This window comes from Agelaius tricolor, unplaced genomic scaffold, assembly GCF_023055355.1.
Source record: "Agelaius tricolor isolate 1412-34295 unplaced genomic scaffold, bAgeTri1.0.p SCAF_22, whole genome shotgun sequence".
NCBI classification, from domain to species: domain Eukaryota; kingdom Metazoa; phylum Chordata; class Aves; order Passeriformes; family Icteridae; genus Agelaius; species Agelaius tricolor.
Window position 1 is genome coordinate 287,376 of NW_027269282.1, and position 22,315 is coordinate 309,690.

A 22,315-nucleotide genomic window follows, 5' to 3' on the forward strand; every position below is an offset into this window, starting at 1 on the left:
ACAGCAAGAGGGGGGCAGCTGCAGTGTTTATTTGACAATCACATGCAGTGCTATACATTTCAGTCCCCCTACTTGCTCACCTCCCTTCCTCCCAAATGCTGCCCAACAGCTGCTGCTGCAACATCTGGAAATGAGTCCTTTTATTTAAAATGGCCAACATAAGTTTCCAGGCCAGGGGCTTGAGGGAAGGCAAGGGAAGAGGTGTGAGGCTCCATCACCTAGTGCACATCCTCTGCAGCCTGGGGACGGAAGCAGTGCCCATCAGTCCGTGTGCCAGGGCACACCCTGGAGTCTCTGTGCTCTTGGCCCTCCACTACAGAATGTTCTTGGCAATGGCATTCAGGGTCCTCACTTTGGCCACGTCTGCCACCTTTATGGAGTACTCGGGGGCAGAGAAGGACGCTCCCATGGCAACGTTCGGGTTTCTGTCAGGAAAACCAGTGATTAGTGGTGACCTGCTGGGGACACGGAAGAGTAAGATCCACCAAGAAAAACACCCCCATATTTCCCCTAGCTTCAGCACTGGCCAAAGATGGTGCCAGCCAAACCTAAGTTGGGACAGTAATAGAAAGAACAATAATCCAAAGAAGTGCAGACCTAGGGACAAATATAGCCCATTCCTCACTCGTATTTCAGAAGCACATCCCACTGGCTTGCCAAATCCTACATGTTTATGTTAGAAGTCTAAGGCAACTACACCACAATCCGCCTTCCCAAGTGCCCTCAGAACTCCTAGGGCACCAGTAGCAAGACAAATGCCCCAAGGATCTGGTGCTGCATGGAACTCATGTCCACGTGAGGAGCACTGCTGGATTCATACTCTGCAGAATATCAGGCATCATGATCCCAAATACAAAAGCACAACTAGCACTCAGGAAGCTGTTTAAAATTAATGCCAGTTCTACAAACCGATGCTCACATTCATTAGCCTTTCCCTCACAGAGTTCTGCTAAAAAATAAACACAAATAATCAGTTACCTGAACTTCATCCCTGAGTCCCGAGCTGAGCGAGCAGAGCAGTGAAACTCGGAAGCAGTGGAGCCTTCCAGAATCCTCTGCAGGTTGCGCTCCGTGATGCCACCTCCTGGTGGGAACAAGCCCGATGTCACACACCGAGCAATGACACTATTCCAGACCTCACCACTAAGGGACAGGAGCCTCATGCACCGAAGGGAAAAAACAGCCCTTGGGACAACAGAGACACGGGCAAGTGCAAAGGGACGGGAGAAGCCTTGGCTCATGCTCTCCCCACAGATCTAGAGCTGTCCCCAAACCCTGCAGGGAGCAATAGCTGCAGGGCTCTGCCCTCCCCAACAGGCTGCATGGCCTTTACTCACACCAGGACAGGAGCTGCTCCTCCTGGGCAGCTGGCTCAGAAAGCCAGATCAGAAAGTGGATTCCAGAGCAAGGAATCCAGGGCAAGGAGGCTAGCCAGGAAAGGCTAAGGATTGCAGGACCTGGTACAGATGACAAAAAACATTACCTGGTACCACCACAATTCTGCCCTTTGCCTGAAAGAAAAGTAACATACATGTCAGTGATATTATTGAGGACCACATCCGCACATGCGTTTGTGAGGCAGCAAAGAAACTTCACATGCAGCATCTTCCATAAGCTCATGGATGTCACCATGGTTTACAGTTTGTGTGCTCTCACCCATCTTTTTTGTAGCATTCATGTTTTAAAATGAAAAGTGGAAAAGAACTTGCAGTTACAACTAAGACAACCTGTCACCATTCCCTCCTGCCTCACCTGTTGCACTTTCCTAAAAGGAACTGTGAGACACACTCAGCAGGGACCCCACTCTGCTGTTTGTGTGGGATCATCATGCCAGCTGTCTAAACCTTCTCCCACCACCCACCCCAAATCTGCAAGCAAGGACCCAACCAGGTTTTGCTGTGGGAGATTTCAGGGCCCAGCCTACATGGACTTGGGGAAACAGATTAAAGCCAAGCAAGAGAGGGAAGGCAAACAGTCCTTGACAGAATTCCCTTCCAGAAACGAGGGATACCATAAAGCAGCTGCCTGCAGGCAGTGCCAGGATGCAGCCACAGTAACCCAGCAGAGCACAGCAAGCACTCACCTGTTCTGCAAGCCTCTTAATCAAGGACAATCCTTCCAGTGCTGAGCTGTCACAGCCACTCGTCAGCACCCTCTCAAAGCCCAGGGAAATCAGGGTCTCCAGTGCCACCAGAGGGTCATGCACCATGTCAAAGGCTGAGGGACCAGAACAGCAGCTCAGAAATCGCTCAGTTCATTGTGCTCAAGCCCTGTCCCTCAGCCAGCTCCCCAAAGGCAGAGACAGGAAGGGTCCTGCTCACACCCTGGGTTCACAGCTCCTGACTGTAACATTCCCCTGCAGAGTGCCAGGGCATGCCCAGCTCCTCAGACACCTCTCTCACAGGGCAATGAGACAGCTCCCAAACCTGAGCCCCCTGGACCTTTTCTCTTGTGGGGAATAGCACAGCCTGCAGAGCTCTCCCTCTCCAAAGAGCAACCAAAGAAGATCAAGCTCAGCTCCCTCACAGCCCCTCCCTCCCCCAGCAGTGGGACACACACAGACTGGCCCCTGCCCAGGGCTGCTGTGCCTGCAGACTCACCGCGGTGAAACGTGACGGGCAGGGGACGGCACACGGCTGCAAAAGAACACATGTGGTCAGTCAGGGCTGGAACAGAGTCCCTTGTGCTACAACCAGAAACACACATGAGAGGGCAAAGGCTTCTCAACCATTCCTAGGGAGCTCAGAGAGTCCCCATTCTTGCTGGGAACAATGCTGCTCATCCAGGCTTTTTTGTGAGGAAGAGTTCTTCTAACCTTTGAGAAGGCAACAAACCTTTGGTTTTATGGGTAACACCAAAATCCCCCATCCTATCTGGGACATGCAGAACCCTCATTCCCACCACAGATGTGTTTCTCAGCAGGAAGGAAGCAGGGAAGTTGTATCATCTAGCTGGGGAAAGGCCAGGACCATTGCTCTTTGGAAGCAGGGGAGCTGATTTTTGTGATTTCTTTCACTACCTACAATTTCTGCTCTCAGACCACAGCAAACTTCACCCGAGGTCCCCTACTTACTGAGAAAAGCTTATTTATTTCTACAAAAAGATATCCACCTACTCCCTGCTAAGTCCTGGCAAGACCCTTGTCCTTTGCTGCACTCCTTACAGCACATTCCCCTTCGTATGAGAGCCCCAGCACCACATCACCAGGGAAAGCCCCAGGCCTCTTTAGCTTTGGCCGTAGCTCCCAAAAAACATGCAGCAAGAAAGAGAATTTCCTCCTGCATGTTTGTGGTCTGGGCTAACAGTCTCCCACTGCAGCTTTTCATGTGTTCACACCTCTCTCTTATAATCTTTTATCCTTCTGTCTGTTAAGAGAGAAAAATGAAGATGAATTGCCAGCTACACACAAGGCCAAAGTCCAGGAGATAGAGATCCTAGACACCTGCAGTAAGAACATAAGGAAAAGAACAAAGGACAAAGAAAATGCGAGAGAGAATTCAACAGGTTAAAGCAGCTCACCTAAGCCTTCCTACACTTTGCTATTATGTCCCAGGTGGCCTCAAACTCTGTGTGAATGGCTTGGGGCTGTGGCCCTCGGCCTGCAAAGTTTCTAAAGTACTTAATGTCTCACAGGTATGGCAGGACATGAAACCGAAAACGGTGGAAAGAGATGGCAAGACCGCAGACAGGATGCACAGACCCAAGCCCTCTGTACATTTCTACGGCACCAGCCGGAGCAGCGCCACAGACCCGCCAGGCCCAGAGCTCCGCCTGGCAGAGCTCGCCCTCACCCAGCAGCGCCGTGCAGAGCTCGGTGTCGATGCGCCCGTCCTCGGTGAGGGCCCCGAACACGAGCCCGTCAGCGCCGTGCAGCTTGGCCAGGCGGATGTCGGCCTTCATCACCTCCACCTCCCGGTCCGAGTAGAGGAAATCCCCGCCGCGGGGCCGGATCATGACGAACACCGGGACCCGCACGCACTGCTTCACCACCTGCAGCAGCCCTGCCGGCGGGACGGGGGCGGCTCAGCACCGGCCGGGCGCGGCCGCGGCGGGAACCAGCGCAGGGAGACCGGCGGGGAAGGCGGCCCGGGGGCGGCCGCGGCTCACCCATGCTCGGGGTGGTCCCTCCTTCCACGAGGCCCGCGCACAGCTCGATCCGCCCGGCACCTGCGGAGAGGAGCGTCAAAACCGGCCCCGCCGCGCTACCGCCCCCTCCCGCGAGACCCCCGGGCCTTACCTCCGCGCTCCGCGTTGACGGCGGACTCCACCGAGTCCACGCACACCTCCATGAGGAACCCATCGTCCATGCCTGCGGGGCGGGAGCGGCGCGGTCACCCCGGACCGCCCCATGGCGCCCTCCCGGGCCGCGCCGGCCCCTCCGCGGGCCCGCCCCGCTTCCGCCTCAGGCCCCGCCTCCCCGCCAGCGCTTCCGGACCCGCCCCCTCGCGGCCCGGGCCCGCACCGCCCGTTGGCGCGAGGGCAGGCGCGCGGGCGGGCGGAGGCGCGGGACGCGAGCCGGGCGCGCCCACGCCGGCGCGCGGCGCGAGCGAGCCCCGCCCCTCGGGCGCCTCGGCCCCGCCCCCGCCGCCGCGCGGGCCCCGCCCCCGTCCCGCACGCGCCCTCAGCACCTGCGCTGGCGGCGCGCGGGGGTCGCTGCTCTGCGCTGCCGGTCACGCGCCGCGCGATCGTCATGGCGACGCCCGGGCGGGCCCGGAAGTGCTCGTCCCGCGCTTCCGGCGGCGACACTTCCGGCGTGGCTCGGGATGCTGCGAGCGGCGCGCGGCGGGGCCTGGCGGCTGCTGCGGGGGGGACCCGCACCGCCACCGCCGACACACGGCCGCCTGCCCCCGCCGCTCTGCCTCCCGCGCCGCCTGCTGCAGCAGGCGCCCCAGCCCGCCGCGCCACCGCCGCCGCCCGCCGTGGGGCGATGGCTGCTGGTCTGCAGCGGCGCCGTGGCCGGTGCCGTGGTGCTGGGCGGCGTTACCAGGTGAGCGCGGCACCCCTAGCCCCGCCGGCAGGGGCGCACAGCGGGGCCCTGGAGGCAGCCACCCGTGTGTGCCCTCCGGTCCGCGCCGCCGGTGACCCTCTGCGGTTGTCCGCACACCGAGAGCCTCTGAGAGCCCCTCCCATGTCTGCCCTTTTTGGCTGCAAGGGGCCGTGGTGGGATAGGGCTGGGAGTACCGCGGAGACCGTTCATGGTCTGTGGGTGCCACTGCGGGGCAGCTCTTACACATTTATCGTCATTTTAGGGATGGTCACTCACAGACTCTCTGATCTCCATCCTGTTTCTAGTTGTGGGCTTAAGGATTGTCTGAACAAGGGTTTTAAGATTTATCATAGAGCCACAGAGTATCCTGACATCGAAGTCCCAGCTCCTGGGTTGCTGTGCAGCCCACAGCTCTCACTTCAGTTCCGTAGATTTGCTGACTGCCAAGGAGTGAGTTGTACCTGTGGGTGTCTCTGCTCCCAGGCTGACAGAATCAGGCCTTTCTATGGTTGACTGGCACCTGGTGAAGGAGATGAAACCCCCCCGAACGCAGCAGGAGTGGGAAGCCGAGTTCCAGAAGTACCAGCAGTTCCCAGAGTTTAAAATGTGAGTGTGCAAAACTGGAAGGAGGGTGGGCTGAGAGCATCCCTCCTGCAACTGAGCCACTCATCAACCCATGGTAAGGAAGAAAATGTTTTCTGAAGTCACTGGGAAGGCGCCCGGTGGTGGCTCCTGGTGGTGGCTCCTCTGCTGTTCTCTGGGGAAGGCCATCCCATGCCGTGCAAAGTTCAGTGGGGGACTGTGAAACAGTTGCTTTATTGTCCCTTAACAGCCTCAACCACGACATGACACTGCCAGAGTTCAAGTTCATCTGGTACATGGAGTACTCTCACCGCATGTGGGGCCGTGCCGTGGGCCTGGCCTACCTGCTGCCCGCCGCCTACTTCTGGCACCGCGGCTGCCTCAGCCCGCCCCTCAAGGGCCGTGTGCTGGCACTCTGCGCGCTTGTCTGCTTCCAGGTGAGAGCCCTGACAGCCTCTGAGGCCACTGAGTGACCCCACAGATCATCCTGTTTTAGCCCCCTCTGAATATCACTGAGTGACCCTAAAGATCATCCTGTTTTAGCCCCCTCTCTGAATGACCCTAAAGATCATCCCATTTTAGACCCCTCTGAATATCATCAAGTGACCCCACAGATCATCTGGTTTTAGCCCCCTCTGAATATCACTGAGTGACCCCACAGATCATCTAGTTTTAGCCCCCGAACCAGAGATATCTTTTACTGCACCAGTTTACTCAGAGCTCCATCCAACCTGACCAGGGATGGGGCATCCACAACTTCTCTGGGAAACCTGTTCCAGTGCCCACCACCCTCACTATAGTGGATATTTTTGCCCCCAGCAAAGGAGAGGAATGATGAGGAGGACTCCATTGATATCAGAAGGCTAATTGATTACTTTATTATACTATTATTCTATACTCTATTACATTACATCTAAACTGGATCTGCCAAGCACCCAACTGCACACACTTGTGACTCTTGTGACTGTCAGCCCACAGTCCTGACACACACACACGGCCCTGACCCCCACCATCACGTTGGGTAAACAATCTCCATACTGCATTCTACTTTTGCACAAACACAGGCACAACAAATGAGATAAGAATTGTTTTTCCTTTCTCCGAGGTTCAGAGAATGTGAAACCTAGAAATATTCTTGGGAAAAATTGTGCCTTGCTTTTCTCTGTGAAGAGAAATGTGGCGACATCTCACAGCACAGAATTTTTTTCCCAAATCTAATCTAGACCTGCCCTCTGTCAGTTTGGTATCTTCTGATTCAGCATAACTAAGGCAGTGGGATTCATGATGGCTTGGTGTCAGTGACACATCATGACAGTGTGTCAGTGCTGCTAGCTAGTTGAAAGTAGAGGAAACAAGTTGCTTTGCCCCTAATGTTTATCCCATTTTAGTGGTTGCTGCTGTCCTGTCTGGCCCTGAGCCCTCTCCTGTTTTGTTAGGGGCTGCTGGGATGGTACATGGTGAAGAGTGGTCTGGAAGAGAAGCCAGACTCGTACGACATCCCCCGGGTCAGTCAGTACCGTCTGGCAGCACACCTGGGCTCGGCACTGGTCCTGTACTCTGCCAGCCTCTGGACAGGGCTGTCTCTGCTGCTTCCACAACACAAGGTATGCAGTGGTGTGTCAGGGCAGTGTCAGTTCAGAGGGCTGGGGTGTGATGTGAACGTAAGGAAAGGATGTGAAGGCTGATGGTGCCTCTCTTGTAGTCTCTGTTCCTGACTCTGATCTAATACTTACAGTGTTACAAACACCCATTCTGTAAACTTATGGGGCACTTGCTTTGGCTCGTGCTGTTTGGATCAAATTGATGAGTCTCAGAATTTGTGGAAGCTCAGCCAGGGGTGTGCCTAGCTGGGGTAAATTATTTATGCCAGTAACTGTCCAGGGGCCACTTCAGTTTCTGCACAGAGCTGGACTTGATTAACTGAAGCATGGCTGCTGTGTGGTGGTCTGTAAAATCCCCCTCTAAAATACAAGCCAACCCCTTGTCCTGTGTATTTTGTGAAGGCTTTTCTTAGCTGCTGCCAACAGCACTGGAAATGCCTTGATTATTTCTTCTTTTCTCTTTATTTTACAGTTGCCAGAAACCAAACAGCTCCTTCGCTTGAGACAATATGCTCACGGCACTACAGCTCTCATTTTTCTTACTGCTCTTTCAGGTAAAGCTCTTTCTGCTGTCTACTTTGTGACTCATTCCTCTCTGCTGGTTTGGTTTTTTCTTCTGTTCTGTTAGCAACCCCATCCATGCTCTGGGAAAACTGCTGCTGTCAGGGATCCTACAGTCATGAACCTCCTCACCGGTCTTTCCTGGCCAGGTGGAGAGGCACCTTCCAGCCTTCCTGTGCTGTGTCATCTCTGTACATCTTGCTAAAAAAAATTCAGGATCAAGCTGAGCTCTTGAATGAGAGCTGTGCAACCTGGAGTGACACCTTTGTCTACTCTGGTAGTCTCATTTTCTGCTCTGGAATTGTAGGTGCCTTTGTGGCAGGGCTGGATGCTGGCCTTGTGTACAATTCCTTCCCCAAAATGGGGGAGCGCTGGATCCCAGATGATCTCCTTGCCTTCTCCCCCGTGCTGAGAAATATCTTTGAGAATCCTACAACTGTCCAGTTTGATCACAGGATCTTGGTAAGTGCTGTCTTCCTGATATGTCTGGGCTGCTTCTTGGTTGCCTCCTGCAGCCAAGCTGTCTTCTTTGGGCTGTGGTTCTGTCAGCTTGAGTGATTTCCAGGGTGTCCAAAGGGCCTGAGAGCGTCTTACCAGTTTGCTTCTGCAGGAAGAGGAAGTTTAGCTTTGTTTTTTATTTTCAGTGTGGCCTTCTTCCTTAAGGAGCTCTTCCTCCTGCGCAAGTAACACACTTTGTTTCTCTGATTCTCCTTTTCCATAACATGAGCTACAGTCTGGGGTGGTCCTTGCTATTGAAATGTCTGGGAAAGCTGTGTGAAATCAAACTTGGAAATCCTGATATTGAATGCTTCCTGCAGCATTTCTGAACTTGTTTTGCACAGGAGTGCCCTGTGGGTATATCTCAGCTAGTTAGAGCAATCTGGATATTAAATGCCACTGGCTGCACTGCTGTGAACTAAGCTGTGGCTAAGACTAAAAAAAGAAAGATTAAGCTGGATCACCTTGGGTGACCTGCACAGCAAGATTATGCTGGTGAACTACAGCTGAGTGGTGGAAGTGAGATCAGTTTTCCAGATGACAGCTTCCACCTTCAGTTGTCAAGGTGGCAGCCGGGGAAGGGGCAGACACAATCTCTAATGACTTGAATTAATGAGAAGCTGTTGAAAAGTAAAGCATTCATTTGGAGGAAATTAAAAGTCTCTGTAACTTCACTTAAATTTCAGGGTTGTTAACCTGATGGTGTGGAAGCTCTAGGATTTGGTCATGGCCATTAATACATTTCTTTAGTTAAATACTGTTCACACAATTTCTTTTACTGCATGGAAGGCACACTGCACCCATTTCCCTTGAACTTTCATTGAAGGGTGGTTGTTTCCCTTCCCTTCTGTAGGGAATTGCCTCCATCACAGCTGTCACAGCACTGTACTTCTTCTCGAGGAAGATCCCACTGCCTCGAAGGACCAGGATGGCTGTGACTTCCTTACTGGCTGTAGCTTGCATGCAGGTACTGCACTTATTTTTTTCCTAGTCCTTTGTAGCACATTCACAAGGCAGACCTGACCCCACTTGGATCTGTGCTGGCTCCAAGAGTCCAGAGCTGAGAGGTGGAGCTGCCTAGACCCCAGACCTCACTATACTGCATGCACACTCTGAATTTGAGGTGGCTCATGGTGTGGCCGTGACCCTTTCTAACACCACACTTTGTGCTGGGCATGGTATCCCTGGTGCACCCACAACTGCTCTTACCTCTTCTCCCTTCTTGGCAGGTGGGCCTGGGCATCAGCACCCTGCTGCTGTATGTCCCTACGCCTCTGGCTGCTACGCACCAGTCGGGCTCCCTGGCCCTGCTCAGCATGGCACTGTGGCTCATGAGCGAGCTCCGGAGAGTTCCCAAGTAACGCACCGGCGGGGGAGCCCTTCCTGGAGCCACTCCGCCGGACGCAGGGGCGGCCGAGCCGCGGGTGCGCAGGGCGGTGTGCGCCCAGCCGGGCTGGCGCGGGAGGCGGCGAGTGCGAGTGCGAGCTTTGTAACATAAAGGAGTTTTGTGAAGCGGCTGTGTCTGGCTGGGTGCTCCTGCGCGGAGCGAGCTGCGGAGCGACGCGGGGGCCGGGCCGAGCGGATCCGGGCCGGGCCGAGCGGATCCGCCAATGGGAGGCGCAGGCTGGCGGCGCGGCGCGGCGGCGGGCGGGGCGCGGAGGCGGCGGGCGGGCGCAGTCCGGTGCGGAGCGGCCATGACGGCGCACAGCTTCGCGCTGCCGCTCGTCCTCTTCTCCGCCTTCTGGGGCCTCGTGGGCATCGCCGCGCCCTGGTTCGTGCCCAAGGGGCCGAACCGCGGGTGAGTCGGGGCTCCTCGGGGGGTGCCGCGGTCGGGGGTTCTGGAGCTGGGCCTTCCCGTGCTAACGCCGGTGTCTCCGCAGGGTGATCATCACGATGCTGGTCACCACCGCCGTGTGCTGCTACCTGTTGTGAGTACCGCGGGCCGGGCCCGGTAGCCTTTCCCCCACCTCCCCTGGCTTCACCGAGACCGGTGGCTGCTGCCCAGCGTATGGATGGAGGCTGGTCCCCGGGCTGCGGCCCGCCTCCCTCCCGGGCCCATCACTCCCGGGGCAGGGGCCGCTCCTGGCGCTCTGGTCCTGCCGGGGGCCTGACAGCGGCTTGCGTCCCTTTGCAGCTGGCTCATCGCCATCCTGGCCCAGGCCAACCCCCTGTTCGGGCCGCAGCTGAAGAACGAGACCATCTGGTACGTGCGCTTCCTCTGGGAGTGAGCAGTCCCTGGGAGTTGGCGCCTCAACAGAGACCCCCATCAAATCCATCACCGTGAGTGGCCAGGGAGCTGGGATGGCAGATATCCCTGCTCACCTGCCTGTATCTGCCTGGGGAGGGAGCTGCAGCCAGCCCTTGCTGGGCTGGGGGAAATGCTTTGGCTTCAGTGCCTTGTGGCTGTGCTGAGCTGGTCCCAGTGTGGGGCTGCTGGCTGTGTGCTGGGCCTGAGCACATCCAGCACTGTAGTTCTCAAATTTGTGGGAGCTCCCTCATGAATGCAGTTTGGTGCTAACTTCTCTTCTTTTCTCCCTCCCCCAGCTCTTGTAGCTGTTCCAGCCTCTACCCTCCTGTACCAAACAGCTCCCAGAGGTGCTGGACAGAGGCTGGACCCACTGCCCAAGCACACCTGGAGCACTGCAGCCTGGACCAAGCACAGCAGGCAGCATCCCTGGATGAGAGCCTGCTGATCTGGCCCTAGGAGCAGCCATGCTACCATAGAGAGATCCCCTCAGCTGGCCCAGTACTGCAGCGACTGGGACCCCATCCTGTGAGGGATCTGTGTGTGGTGCAAGCAGATCCTGCTTCAGCAGTGCTTGTCCTGCCCTCTTGGTGTGTTCAGCCCTAGTCCCCACATGAAACCCCTGCTCGTAGCCCAAGCTGCCCCACTAGTTGCCCTGTCCCTGATCATCACATCCACTGGCTGCCCATCTGCATGAGAACACAGGAGCCATTGCATCCCTGTGGAGTGAGCAGTGCCCTGTGGTGGGGGTGGTCCCTGCTAAGGCAGATTCTGGCTGTGGGTGGAAGAACAAAGGGTTGACCCTGGAGGGGCATGCAGACCCCCACGGGTGTGGTAAGGGAGGTGTTGGGGTCTGCTGGCAGGGATGAAGAGAGGGCTGTCTCCCAGCTGAGCAGGGAGGCAGCTGCAGTAGTGTTTACGTATTCCACCACAACAAGATGGGTCCAGGTTCTGAGGAGAGCCAAGTAGGGCACTGGGTTTCAGGTTTCCCCTTATTTATTAGATAATTTATCTATTTATTTATTTGTCTGTGTCGTTTAACTTGTGTTGTGGAAATAAATCCCTTTTCTAGGAAGTCATGCTGGAGACTGAGTCACTTGCTGCTTTGAGGCTGAACAAGTCTTGGCCTTATTCAGATGCCTTTCCTTTCCCCAGCACTGTTCCTGCACCATGAGAACAAGGCTGGGATCCTCAGCTGTTGAGCAGGAGGTCAGCAGCACACTGATGCATGGAAAGTTTTATCCTTGATGGGCACCTGTGTGCTCATGCTGTGAGACCAGGGTCACAGGGAGGGAACTGTGTGTGCTAGAGAGAGAACTGGGTACTTGCCCGGCCTCTTGCAGCTGTGCTGGGAGCATTTCCATGGTGCTGGAGCAGCTCAGCAGCCTCTTTGCCAGGCAGCTAAGAGTCAGGTGGGGAACAAGGTAAAAAGCAGAGCCCAACATCTTGGAGAGGCTCTGAGGGCTCTGAGTGGGCAGGATTTTCCTCTTAGGAAGAGGGCAGCAAAGATGCTGTTTCCAAGGATCCCAGCAGTTTGGTTTGGATCAAGCTCCCCTTGCTGCTACCAGCTCAGTTAAGCTCAGTCCTGCTGGAATCAGAACAACACTAGCAGGAAAGAAAGGAGCTCCATCATCCTACTGTGGCAGCAGGAAGCAGCAGCAGAGCTGTGCAGCCATGCAGCCACCCTGCCATGCCACCAGCCAGAGGCCATCGCTGCTGGGAGCTGCTCACTAGGAAATGAGACAGTGCTGGATGGCTCAAGGGGTTTGTTTATTGCTACAGGAATGAGAACAGCTGAGTTCTGTAAAGTGACAAACTTCATTGGACCACTGGTGGGGCTCCAGCCCCAGGGAAGGTTTGTGCCTGTGCTGTGCACAGCTCAGCCCTGGCCTGTCCTGGGGCTGAGAGCTGAGCTGGGCTGGGCTGAGGGGGCTCTCCCAGGGGCAGGCCCAGCCCACCCTCATGGAGGAAAGAACCACAGGTCCTGACACTGGTGCCTGGGACAGCACAGGGCAGCTGTGCCCAGGAGGGAATGAATGAGTGAAAGGAAAGACAGCCCACTTTGGTGGTGCCTCAAGAATCAATCAGTGAGCCCTCAGGGCTCAATCTGGGATGATGGGTAGGACTGTAGGATTGTCCTCAGAGGGAAGACATAGCAAAGAGCAGGACACCCCTTCAGGAATACTCCAAGAGGAGCCAGGCTGGGCAGAGCAGCCTGGTGGAACTCATGGTTCCTGCAGTTCCTCCAGCTGGTGCCTGCTGCTCTCCCACCCCTGGGCTTGTCAGGGCCTGCAGAAGGCCACCCCAGGTGACCCACAGCACCTCACCAGGTTGCTCTACAAACTGGTAGCTGAGTCACGGGGTGGCTCAGTACTTCAGGCCAGAGCCCTGGGTTGGCTGCCTCAGTAATAGTGTCCTGTTATCTGAGGGATCTGCCAGGGCTGCAGCCTTGAGCCTGCCGGTAGCTGAGGACTTTGCTCTACACCCTGTAGTGAGGCAAAGGCCAGAGGCCAAGGAATGCAAAGATTAGGACTGGAGTAAGGTGGAGAGGAAAGCTCTCGTGTCCATAGCTGCCTCAGGCCACGGACTCCGGTTCTGACGCAGAGACGACGGAGCACAGACTTTGAGATGGTCCTTAAGGAGGAGTCCAAGCTCTCAGAGCCCAGGCTGTCAGCCAGTCCTAGTTCTGCTGGTGCAACTGGATGCTGGGCACCTCTGGCATCACGGCACGCTTCCCTGGCCCAGCGGCACCACCACCTTGTCCAGCCAGAGCAGGGTGTGCTGGGCCGAGCGCAGCTGCCGGCGGTGGATGCGGCGCAGCCGCAGGAGGTAGAGGACGATGGCCAGCGCCACGACCAGGATGCAGGCAAAGAACAGATAGTGGTTGTAGACGAAAGAGAGGCGCAGCCAGGAGGGGTGTGCTTGCCGGATGCTCTCCTGACGGAGATCCCTGTGGAGAGGAACATCACGACTGGCCACGAGATGCAGTGAGGCACCGCCAGGGTCCATGCAGAGCCCTCACCCAGTGCCAGTTAGTGCTGCTCCTCCCCAGCCACCCTCCCCTGTGTGACACCAGCCGATGGTACCTGAGCGGCAGAAATCGCGTCTTGTAGAGGATGGCTCCCAGGGTCCACTGCACCTCCCGGTCGTACACCAGCTGGGCTGTGCGCAGGCTGGGGTAGTCCACTGGGAACTGGAAGCCGTCGTGAAGGACTTTGTACATCCAGGCTGATTTGAAGCACTGATACCTGCAGACACAGCGCACAGGCATCAGCCAGACACTAACAGCTGCAGCAGTGCCCTACCCCAGCAAAAGGCCCCCAGGAGGGCCAGCCATGGCCCCTCCCAGCCAGCCCATTTACTTCAGCCGGTGCTGGTCAGCGTGCGCCGAGTAAAGGCCACCACGGAAACGCTGAGTCAGCACCTCCCATCGCTGGCTGCAGTACTCCTGTGGGAAGGAGAAATTGGGGTTCAGAGCACAGAAACCGCCCTCACTCCCAGCCCCAGGAGCAGCCCAGCTGCCCTGGGCTGAGGCAGCACCCACCTGGGCAGCAGAGGTGAAGGTGAGGGCACTGTACTGGCCCCCCAGGCGCAGCACGTCCTCGGTGCAGTAGAAGAACTCTGAGAAGCCGTAAAACTCACTGTTGCTGAAGTCGATGGGCGCTTTGTAGGTCTCCACCAGGGAGACATGGCTGCCATTGGACCCTGCTAGGAGGGGCTGCAGCAGCTTTGCACAGGCCTGCCAGTCCCCTCGTCCCCTGATGTACAGGGTTTGGCCACCCCTCACCACCGTGTCCTCCAGCCCCACAGGCAGGCAGGGGTCCAAGAAGGGCATCTTGGGGCTCAGCCCTGTCTGCTGGTTGTGCAGGCTGGAAAACAGTCCAGGAAAAAATGGCAATTGCACAGGGGGTCCTATACCACCTCCTAAAAGCCTAATCTAGCCCTGTCCCTCATCCAGATACCCTCTGCACCAGACCAGGCTGTGTCCTCTTGTACCCTGCAGAGCTGGTGCCTGCCCTGCCACCTCCTGCTAAGGCTGAAATCACCAGATCTGTCACACTGGCCTGCAGCTACGTGCTCTGAGCACCTGTAGGGTGCAACAAGGCACGGCCCACCCCACCCAGCTCATGGGCATCTGTGCCTCTGCACAGCCCCGGGGGATCTGGAGGCAGGGGCTGCTCCTGGCACAGGAGTACCTGGGCACCAAGCCTCCACCTCTGGCGACAGCTTCATGTAGTGCTCTTGGAAGGAAAGGAGAGACAGGAGACAGGAGAGCTCAAGGTGGGGATGCAATGGAAAGATGTGCTGAGTGAATCGGTGCTGGAGGAGGGGAAGTCAGAGCAGGAAAAGCCAAAAGCCACTAGGAGAGGCCTCCCTGTAGCCTGTCACAAGGAGAGAAGGAGGAAGGCAGGGAGCTGTGGCACTGATAACGCCTGCCAGGCTTGGAGAACAGCAGCAGCCAAGCCCTCTGTGCCAGCCCAGGCACCAGCTGCTGCCAGCGTGGCTGTGGGAGCTGTTATCACCACAGGCAGCTCGTGAGGCAAATCCAAGGGGGAGAGCACAGCATGGAGGAACCAGCACCCCATTTCTCAAGGCTCTAGTGGGGGCACCACTAGGTGAGGCAGCAATACCGGTTGTGCACATAGGTTTGGTTCAGCACGTGCTCCTCATAGCGCTGCCGGGCAAAATTGCCCCCGAAGCCCAGGAAAGTGTTGACGTAGACACGGTACATGTGGCCAGTGTGCTGCACGTCACAGCCCAGGTTGAATTCTGCCAGCAAGCTCTTAGCAGCCTCGTCCTGCTGACACAGATAGGTCCATGATCAGCAGCAGTCCAGGGAAGGCAGGAGCTGCTCTCGGGGACCGGACACGCACCTGCTGTGGGGAGGAGATGGCTCCGGAGTCGGGCACCTCGTAGGCAATCTGCAGGGAGGCGCCTCCCATGTCGAGGATCCCAACTGTTCGTTTCCGAACCAGGGGCTTCCCCTGGTCCCCAAGTTCTACGGTAACCACTGCATCCTCCTCTGCAACCCACAGCAGCATATCAGCAAGAGGCAGGGCCTGGGGCAGCATCTTCTCCCTTCCATCATCACCCCACAGCTGCCTCATAGGGCTCCTCCCCCCCTGCAGGCAGATCCCAAGGGCCACCTGCAAGGATCAGCTCCCAGCTCCAGGAAAGTTTCACACTTATGACAGGAGTCGGGCATGCTGCCTACTCCAGAGGTTGATCTTAGCTACAGCACTGGTACAAACTCCAGTACGCTCTGCTTAGACCCTCCCAGCTGTTCTACAAGCAGCCAGACTCACCATCCTCGTGATCAAACCGTCCCAGGACAAAGTTGATGCCAATCCACGCGTAGACACCTGCGCAAGACAGAAAAGGTCATTACAACAACATACCAAAGAGGAACAAGCAGTGCTTTGTGGCTGCTCCTACCTTCCTGCTTCCCTGAGATCACTTCTGCGTGTGATTTGGAGAAGAGGAAATCAAACTCCAGGGGCACATTTGTCACCAAGTCTTCCAGGATTGCAGCTTGCTGCCTGCAAGGTTGCAGGAGAGGGACAGATGCTGATGCTGGTGGAGACACCAGGAATCACACCGCACTACATCCCTGTTCAACCCCACAAGTCCTGCTGCTGCAGCCAGCATGTTTTGGAGATGAAAAATAGGTCTATTTGTTTGAGATCCTCAGTCAAAAGCATGTCCTCCCAGCACGCTCAAACCCTCCTTCTGCATCCCTTGCCCCAGAGGATTGTCGATTCTCCCGCAAGCTCCAAGAGCAGGCAGCTGTCCTGCTCCTCCCGGGGCTGAGGGATCCCAGGGCACCCCCGGCTCTCCTGACAAGGGCGGCGAACTCACCGCTCGGGCAGCAGCCGCATGCCGGCCGTGCACAGGATGTACAGCGGCGTCTCCTTGTGCTTCCGCGGCGGGACGTGCGCGGCCGCGAACCGCAGCAGGGGCCGCAGGTACGGCGTGGCCTGCTCGGGGGCTGCCGCGGTCACCGAGATGCCTGGCGGGGAAGGCACCGTGAGCCAGCCCGCCCCGTCTGTGCCGGGGGGCTCGGGGCCGGAGAGGGGCAGCACGCACCGGGTTTAATTTTCTTGACGACGGGGCGGCTGCTGCGGTCCCTCATCTGCCGGATGTCCAGCAGGTCGTGGGGGTTCCCGTTGTGCGGAGGCCAGAAGTAGACGAAAACGCGGGACCCGCTGCTCCCGCAGTCCACTACCACCCCGTAATTAAGGGACGAGTCCTCGGTGTCCGTGGCCGTCAGCTCCTCCGCCCGCGCCAGGTACCTGCGGCACGGCGGCACGGCTGCTCAGCACCGGCGGCTCAGCACCGGCGGCGGCCGTGACCCCGCTCCCGGCAGCCCGGTCCCCGCTCACCTCTCGTCCCGCCGGGAGGCGCGGGGCGGCGCGGCCCAGCGGCGGGGCACGGCGGCCGCCAGCAGCAGCAGCAGCCCCAAAAGGAGAGCGAGCCCCAGCACAGCCGGCCGCTGCCGCGGCCCCGGGCACGGTCCCACCGAGCGCCACGACAGGCAGAAAACGCCGACCCTGAGGGCAGAGACCACTGTTGAGCACCGGCACCGCGCCGGCCCCGGCCCCGAACCCCCGGCGCGGCCGCACTCACCTGGCCATGTGCGCCCGCTGCCGCCCGCCAGCGCATCGCCGCTGCGGGCACCGCCGCCGGCACCGGCGGACACGTCACCGGCCGCCGCCGCCGCCGCGCCCCGCCGGCGGAGCCCCGCCCCCCCCGCCACGGCGGCCAATCGGCTCTGCCCGCCCTGCTGGAGCCACGCCCATGCTGCCCGACGGCCAATCGTAGTGGGCGGAACGCGCCCCCACTCGCGCGGGCGGAGGCGGTGCCCGGCTTCGCCCTTGCTCCCGCGTCCGACCTTCGCCGGGAGGCGGCGCGCGCAGGCTGCCAGCCAATCGCGGGCGCCCAAATACACAGCGCGCTCCGACGTCCGGAGTGGCGGACTCGCCCGCCAATGGCGGCTCTTCAGTCCCCCGGAGAGGCGGGGCGAGAGGGCCAAAGGTCGCGGGCGCGCCGGCCAATGTACTGCGCGGTAGGGCGGGGTGCGAAGTTGAGACAGCCAATGGGCTGTGAGGGCCGGCAGGGCGAGCAGTCTCGGCGGCCAATGGGCAGCGCGCCCGAACGCGCCAGAGAAAGCGGCCGGCCAGTGGCGGCGCCCGAGCCCCGGCGCCGGTGGCCAATTAGCGCAGTGTGCGTGGGCGGTGCGCGGCCCGCCTAGCCAATGGGCGCGCTTCAGGGGCGGGCGCCGGCCGGCGGCGGCCAATGGGCATCAGGGAGGGGCGGGGCGGCGCGGGGCGCGGCGGCGCGGGCCGGGGCGGCGGCGGCGGCGGCGGCGCGATGGAGCTGGGGGCGGGAGCGGGGGCGGGCGCGGGCCCCGGCGCGCGGGGCGGCGCGGAGTCGGGCCGCGTCCTGCTGCTGCTGATGGGCGGCGGCGGCGCGGGCCGGGCGCGGCGGGGCGGCGCGGAGACGGAGGTGGCGCCGGGTCCCGGTCCCGGCCCGGGGGGCCCCGAGCCGCGCTCCCCGCCCGCCCCCGACTACGAGGCGCTGCCGCAGGGCGCCGCCGTGTCCACGCACATGCTGGCGGGCGCCGTGGCCGGCGTCATGGAGCACTGCGTGATGTACCCCATCGACTGCGTCAAGGTGCCGGCGGCGCGCGGGCGCGGGGAGGGAGGGGGGGCCGGCGCGTCTCACCGGGAGCCCCGGGCACGGTCTGACGAGCCGCACGGCCGGGCCCGCTCTGTTTTGCAGACGCGGATGCAGAGCCTGCAGCCGGAGCCCGCCGCTCGCTACCGGAACGTGCTGGAGGCCCTGTGGCGCATCGCCCGCACCGAGGGCGTCTGGCGGCCCATGCGCGGCCTGAACATCACGGCCACCGGCGCCGGGCCGGCGCACGCCCTCTACTTCGCCTGCTACGAAAAGTTAAAAAAGACGCTGAGCGACGTTATCCACGCGGGGGGCAATAGCCATGTGGCCAACGGTACCGGCCCCGCCAGGCCCGGGGGGGAGCGGGGTGGGAGCGGCCCGTGTGGCGGTACGGAGGTCCCGCCGCGGGTTCGGGGTGCCGCGGATGTCCTAAAGCCCTGTGCTCTCTCCAGCCATGAGCCAGCCGCACGGTGCCGGGCACGGGGACGCTCCGCGCCGCGCCTGCCAGAGCTGCTGCCAGGTCTGGCCTGAAGCAGGTCGGTGGCCCTGGCTCGGGAGGATGCCGGTGGACGGGAGATGCCTGCAGACAAGCTGGGACTGGCCGTGGCCCCGTGGGTCGGCAGTGCCAGAGCTCGCCCCAGGAGTGCCATGTGGTTTCGGAGCCCATCTCGCCATGGTGCCCATTACCCTTCTCCAGGACCTGCCACAGTAGGGGGAGCATGGGGCTGAGGGGAGAGCAGGGCACGTTCTGCCCCTGGCAGGCGTGCAGCGGAGTGCCAACGGGTCATGGGGACACTCACCATGAGCCTCCCTGCCAGCTGGGGCATTGCCCTGTCCCCCAAAGAGTGGGCACAAATGAGTCCCGGTCAGCCCATGGGACATGGAAGCCTGTCACAATCTTCCCCCTCTCTATCTCACTCTGGGTGGGAACCCCTGAGGACCAGCATGCCTTTTGGAAGGGACATGGAGGCTGCCTTCAGATCTCACCTTTTTCATGGGCCTCCTCCTGTGCCTTGGCCAGGGACTTGGGGCTGTGCTGGAGTCCCAGGGTCCCTCACCTTTCCCCCCCTCACATGTGGCAGTTCTTGTTTTGCAGGTGCAGCCGGGTGTGTAGCAACGTTGCTCCACGATGCAGCCATGAACCCTGCTGAAGGTAATGATGGTCTTGGCCTGCTGGGGAGGGACAGTCAGGGTCTGCCCGAGCTTCTTGGGTCCCCTCTGTAGCACAGAGAGTGCTCTTGTTCTTGCCTGACTGCAGGGGTTCTTTGGGGGCCCACGGCTCCACTTAGGGACCCTGGTGGCTGCCTGTTGTGGGCAGGGTGGGTAGAAGAGATTAACTCGGGAACACAGCAAACCACGGTTCAGGAGGAGCTGGGAGGGAGGGCATGGGCTTTTCATCCAGGAGTTTGGCTGGGGACTGTAACCTGGAGCAGGAGAGAAGGGAAGAGAGATGTGATGGGCACTGCCAAAGTCATTCTGAGTGTGTGGAAGCTGGACACTGCTGTATTGAGATCTAGGGAAGAGGTGGTACAGTCGTGGGCCTGTGTTCAAGAGAAAGATTAAAAGAGTGGGGTATAAAAATGTGCTAGACAAGTTGGGAGAAGGGAGATCTTCTGAAATGTCTGGAAGATGCTGATTTTGATGAGCCTGGTATATATGAAAGAGGTATAGGGAGTTAGTAATTTTACTGAGTCCATGGAAGTGGTGGGAGAAGGAGAAACAATGAGGAAAGGCCAGTCATGAAAGTATTTTTCCCTTTTAAACTGGAGGGCTTGTGATAGTGCAGGCTCCAGCTAGTGTGGGCACAGATCCTGCCTCCCCACTGCATGACAGGGACCCTGAGGAGCAGGCAGCTGCCAGAGCATTGTCATGGAGCTCCTCTTGTCGTGACTGTAGTAGTTCAGCAGTGTTCAGCTCCTTATGGTCACATTGAGATAGGGGGAGGTAGAACAGTGGCAGGCTGTGCTCTGGACTTCCCTGTCCCACTCTTGGATGGTTTAGGGGGGTTTGGCTCTGAACCTTGCCCAGAGTGGCTGCATTTTGGCAGTGGCTGCTAACAGTTCCTGGCTAGTGGGCTCTGCAATGAGCTGTGGTTATTCTGGGCTGCAGTGGGGGTGGCGGGGGGGGGGACAGTCTTATCCAGATGAAGAGTTCTCTGGGAAATAAGAGACTGGATGCCAGGGGGTTCTTCTGACTGACTGATAGCTCTGCAGCAGTGGATGGGGAAACACTGGTTGCTCAGGAGCAAGGGTGGATCTGAACTGTGAGCAATGAGATATCAGGATATTCCCTGAGGCTGTGGCATGTGAGTGGTGATGTCTGTGTGGCAGCGATGCCTCAGCAGATTTAAACAGCTGGTGTCCTGTCTGGAGACCCGTGGGCACCGGTGGTTCAAGTTGTCTCTCTTCAGCTCTTAGGCCAGTGTCACCAAACTCCAAGCAGTTGGAGGAAGCCTGGCTTTGTGTTTACCCTTCTCTCTCCTCTCCCCCTCCGTGCCCGGGTGCTGGTTGCCGCTGCCTGTCCCAAGTGGTGAAGCAGAGGATGCAGATGTACAACTCCCCTTACCAGCACGTGATGGACTGTGTGCGGGCTGTGTGGCGCAACGAAGGGGCCGGGGCTTTCTACCGCAGCTACACCACCCAGCTCACCATGAACATCCCCTTCCAAGCCATTCACTTCATGACCTATGAGTTCCTGCAAGAGCAGCTCAACCCCCACAGACAGTACAACCCGGGCTCCCATGTGGTCTCTGGAGCCTGCGCGGGGGCCGTCGCTGCTGCCGCCACGACGCCTTTGGACGTTTGCAAAACGCTGCTCAACACCCAGGAGTCCCTGGCCTTGAGCTCCAACATCAGCGGACACATCACAGGCATGGCTAATGCCTTCAGGACGGTGTACCAGGTGGGCGGTGTGCCCGCCTACTTTAGAGGGGTCCAGGCCAGAGTCATCTTTCAGATGCCCTCGACGGCAATTGCCTGGTCCGTGTACGAGTTCTTCAAATACATCCTCACCAAGCGCCAGGAGGAGCGTCGGGCTGGCAAGTGATGCAGAGCCAAACGCCGTTCCAGACCCGTCTCACATCCCCTCCTGGTGTGTCTTCTGACCCCTCTCCCCTTTGGTTTGGTTTGTGTTGAAGAGAGGGGGCAGCGAAGCCCTTTGGGGTTTAGCGATGCCGTTTTTGCCTGTGGCTGTGGCAGCCCTGCCCAGGCTGCACAGCTTGCTCTCTGCTGGGCTCCTCCAAGATCCCATGGGAGCTGCAGCCCAGGTCACCTGCCCTGGCACTTTGGTGGAGCTGTGCTCCCGATTTCCCTTAACCACAGCATCTCACGCAAAACTCAGCCCTGCTCAGAGGGAAGGTGAATGTGCTGCCCTTCCCCTGGCGGGGCCAAGCTGAGCTCGCAGTCACCGAGGAGGGGGTGGCAGCGGGGTGCTGGGGGCTTTGTCTGGCTTTTGGCTGAAGCACAGTGTAAGTCTGGCCGTTGTCTCGTAGCACGCACACGTGATGCTGGCTGCCCCCGTGGTGGTGGTGGTGGTGGTGGTGGTGGTGGGTGAGGGGAGGATGGCACTTGAGGAGGGAGCCTGTAGGTTTGTTCTTGTTCCTGCTCTTGACACCTCCAATAAAAACAGTTCTGCTCTATCCTCATGTCCCATTCTTACCTCCAGCATGGCCCAGCTGCCAGCACTGTGCCTTTCTGACTGTGCCTGGTGCTGAGCTCTTCTGATGGATGCCAGAGCAGGGGAGGGGGGAGCAGTCTGGGGGTGGTGGTGGGAGAAGGGGGGCCTGTCTGGCCCAGTCACCCTGGCAGCTGCAGGGATAAGGGTGCCCCCATCCCCTCTGCCTCATGGTCCATCACTGAGATTTATGTTCTGTGGCAAAGTAGTTCCACACCCTCAGTCTGACTGGTGGTCCTCAGGATTCTTCCAAATTGCTCCAAATGGGAGATGCTGGCAGGAGGGGTTGTGTGTCAGGACCAGCACAGGAATTTGGTGCTGAGTGAAGCTGGTAGGCTTTGTGCACCTCGTATAGGAGATTTGGGGCTTGGCAGAGCTTTTGCCCAGTAAGTTTGAGTAATTAGACTGGTTTGATGCTTGATGAGTGTCTCAAAATTGCTCAGTGCTGATGTCTTTTCCAATCTAGTGGTAATTAGTAGAATAATTTTTTTT

At 58.8% G+C, this 22,315-nt stretch overlaps 5 protein-coding genes across 5 annotated transcripts; 3 read left to right on the forward strand and 2 right to left on the reverse strand.

The window, feature by feature from the left end:
• Positions 1-6: 6 nt before the first annotated feature.
• On the reverse strand, positions 7-4,746 carry CUTC (cutC copper transporter). Its single transcript, XM_071446400.1, has 9 exons — positions 4,629-4,746; positions 4,238-4,309; positions 4,108-4,167; positions 3,792-4,001; positions 2,601-2,636; positions 2,084-2,217; positions 1,484-1,511; positions 979-1,084; positions 7-425 (listed from the first exon to the last, which is right to left on the reverse strand). Exons 1-9 carry the CDS (start codon positions 4,690-4,692, stop codon positions 314-316), a joined length of 822 nt encoding a protein of 273 aa, XP_071302501.1. The 5' UTR covers positions 4,693-4,746; the 3' UTR covers positions 7-313.
• Positions 4,698-9,741, forward strand: COX15 (cytochrome c oxidase assembly homolog COX15). Its single transcript, XM_071446399.1, has 8 exons — positions 4,698-4,987; positions 5,471-5,593; positions 5,820-6,006; positions 7,006-7,173; positions 7,643-7,724; positions 8,039-8,193; positions 9,083-9,196; positions 9,459-9,741. Exons 1-8 carry the CDS (start codon positions 4,764-4,766, stop codon positions 9,588-9,590), a joined length of 1,185 nt encoding a protein of 394 aa, XP_071302500.1. The 5' UTR covers positions 4,698-4,763; the 3' UTR covers positions 9,591-9,741.
• Positions 9,742-9,870: 129 nt separating this feature from the next.
• Positions 9,871-11,553, forward strand: ATP6V0E2 (ATPase H+ transporting V0 subunit e2). The gene is made up of 4 exons (XM_071446402.1): positions 9,871-10,027; positions 10,110-10,157; positions 10,364-10,509; positions 10,774-11,553. The coding sequence occupies exons 1-3, from the start codon at positions 9,924-9,926 to the stop codon at positions 10,455-10,457; spliced, it is 246 nt and encodes an 81-aa protein (XP_071302503.1). The 5' UTR covers positions 9,871-9,923; the 3' UTR covers positions 10,458-10,509; positions 10,774-11,553.
• Positions 11,554-12,223: 670 nt separating this feature from the next.
• On the reverse strand, positions 12,224-17,396 carry ENTPD7 (ectonucleoside triphosphate diphosphohydrolase 7). Its single transcript, XM_071446398.1, has 12 exons — positions 17,102-17,396; positions 16,858-17,025; positions 16,562-16,767; positions 16,334-16,484; positions 15,911-16,014; positions 15,781-15,837; positions 15,349-15,497; positions 15,106-15,272; positions 14,019-14,343; positions 13,837-13,922; positions 13,561-13,722; positions 12,224-13,424 (listed from the first exon to the last, which is right to left on the reverse strand). The coding sequence occupies exons 1-12, from the start codon at positions 17,107-17,109 to the stop codon at positions 13,196-13,198; spliced, it is 1,812 nt and encodes a 603-aa protein (XP_071302499.1). The 5' UTR covers positions 17,110-17,396; the 3' UTR covers positions 12,224-13,195.
• Positions 17,397-17,770: 374 nt separating this feature from the next.
• SLC25A28 (solute carrier family 25 member 28) lies at positions 17,771-21,788 on the forward strand. Its single transcript, XM_071446224.1, has 4 exons — positions 17,771-18,148; positions 18,257-18,485; positions 19,248-19,304; positions 20,679-21,788. Exons 1-4 carry the CDS (start codon positions 17,771-17,773, stop codon positions 21,194-21,196), a joined length of 1,182 nt encoding a protein of 393 aa, XP_071302325.1. The 3' UTR covers positions 21,197-21,788.
• The last annotated feature ends 527 nt before the right edge of the window (positions 21,789-22,315 follow it).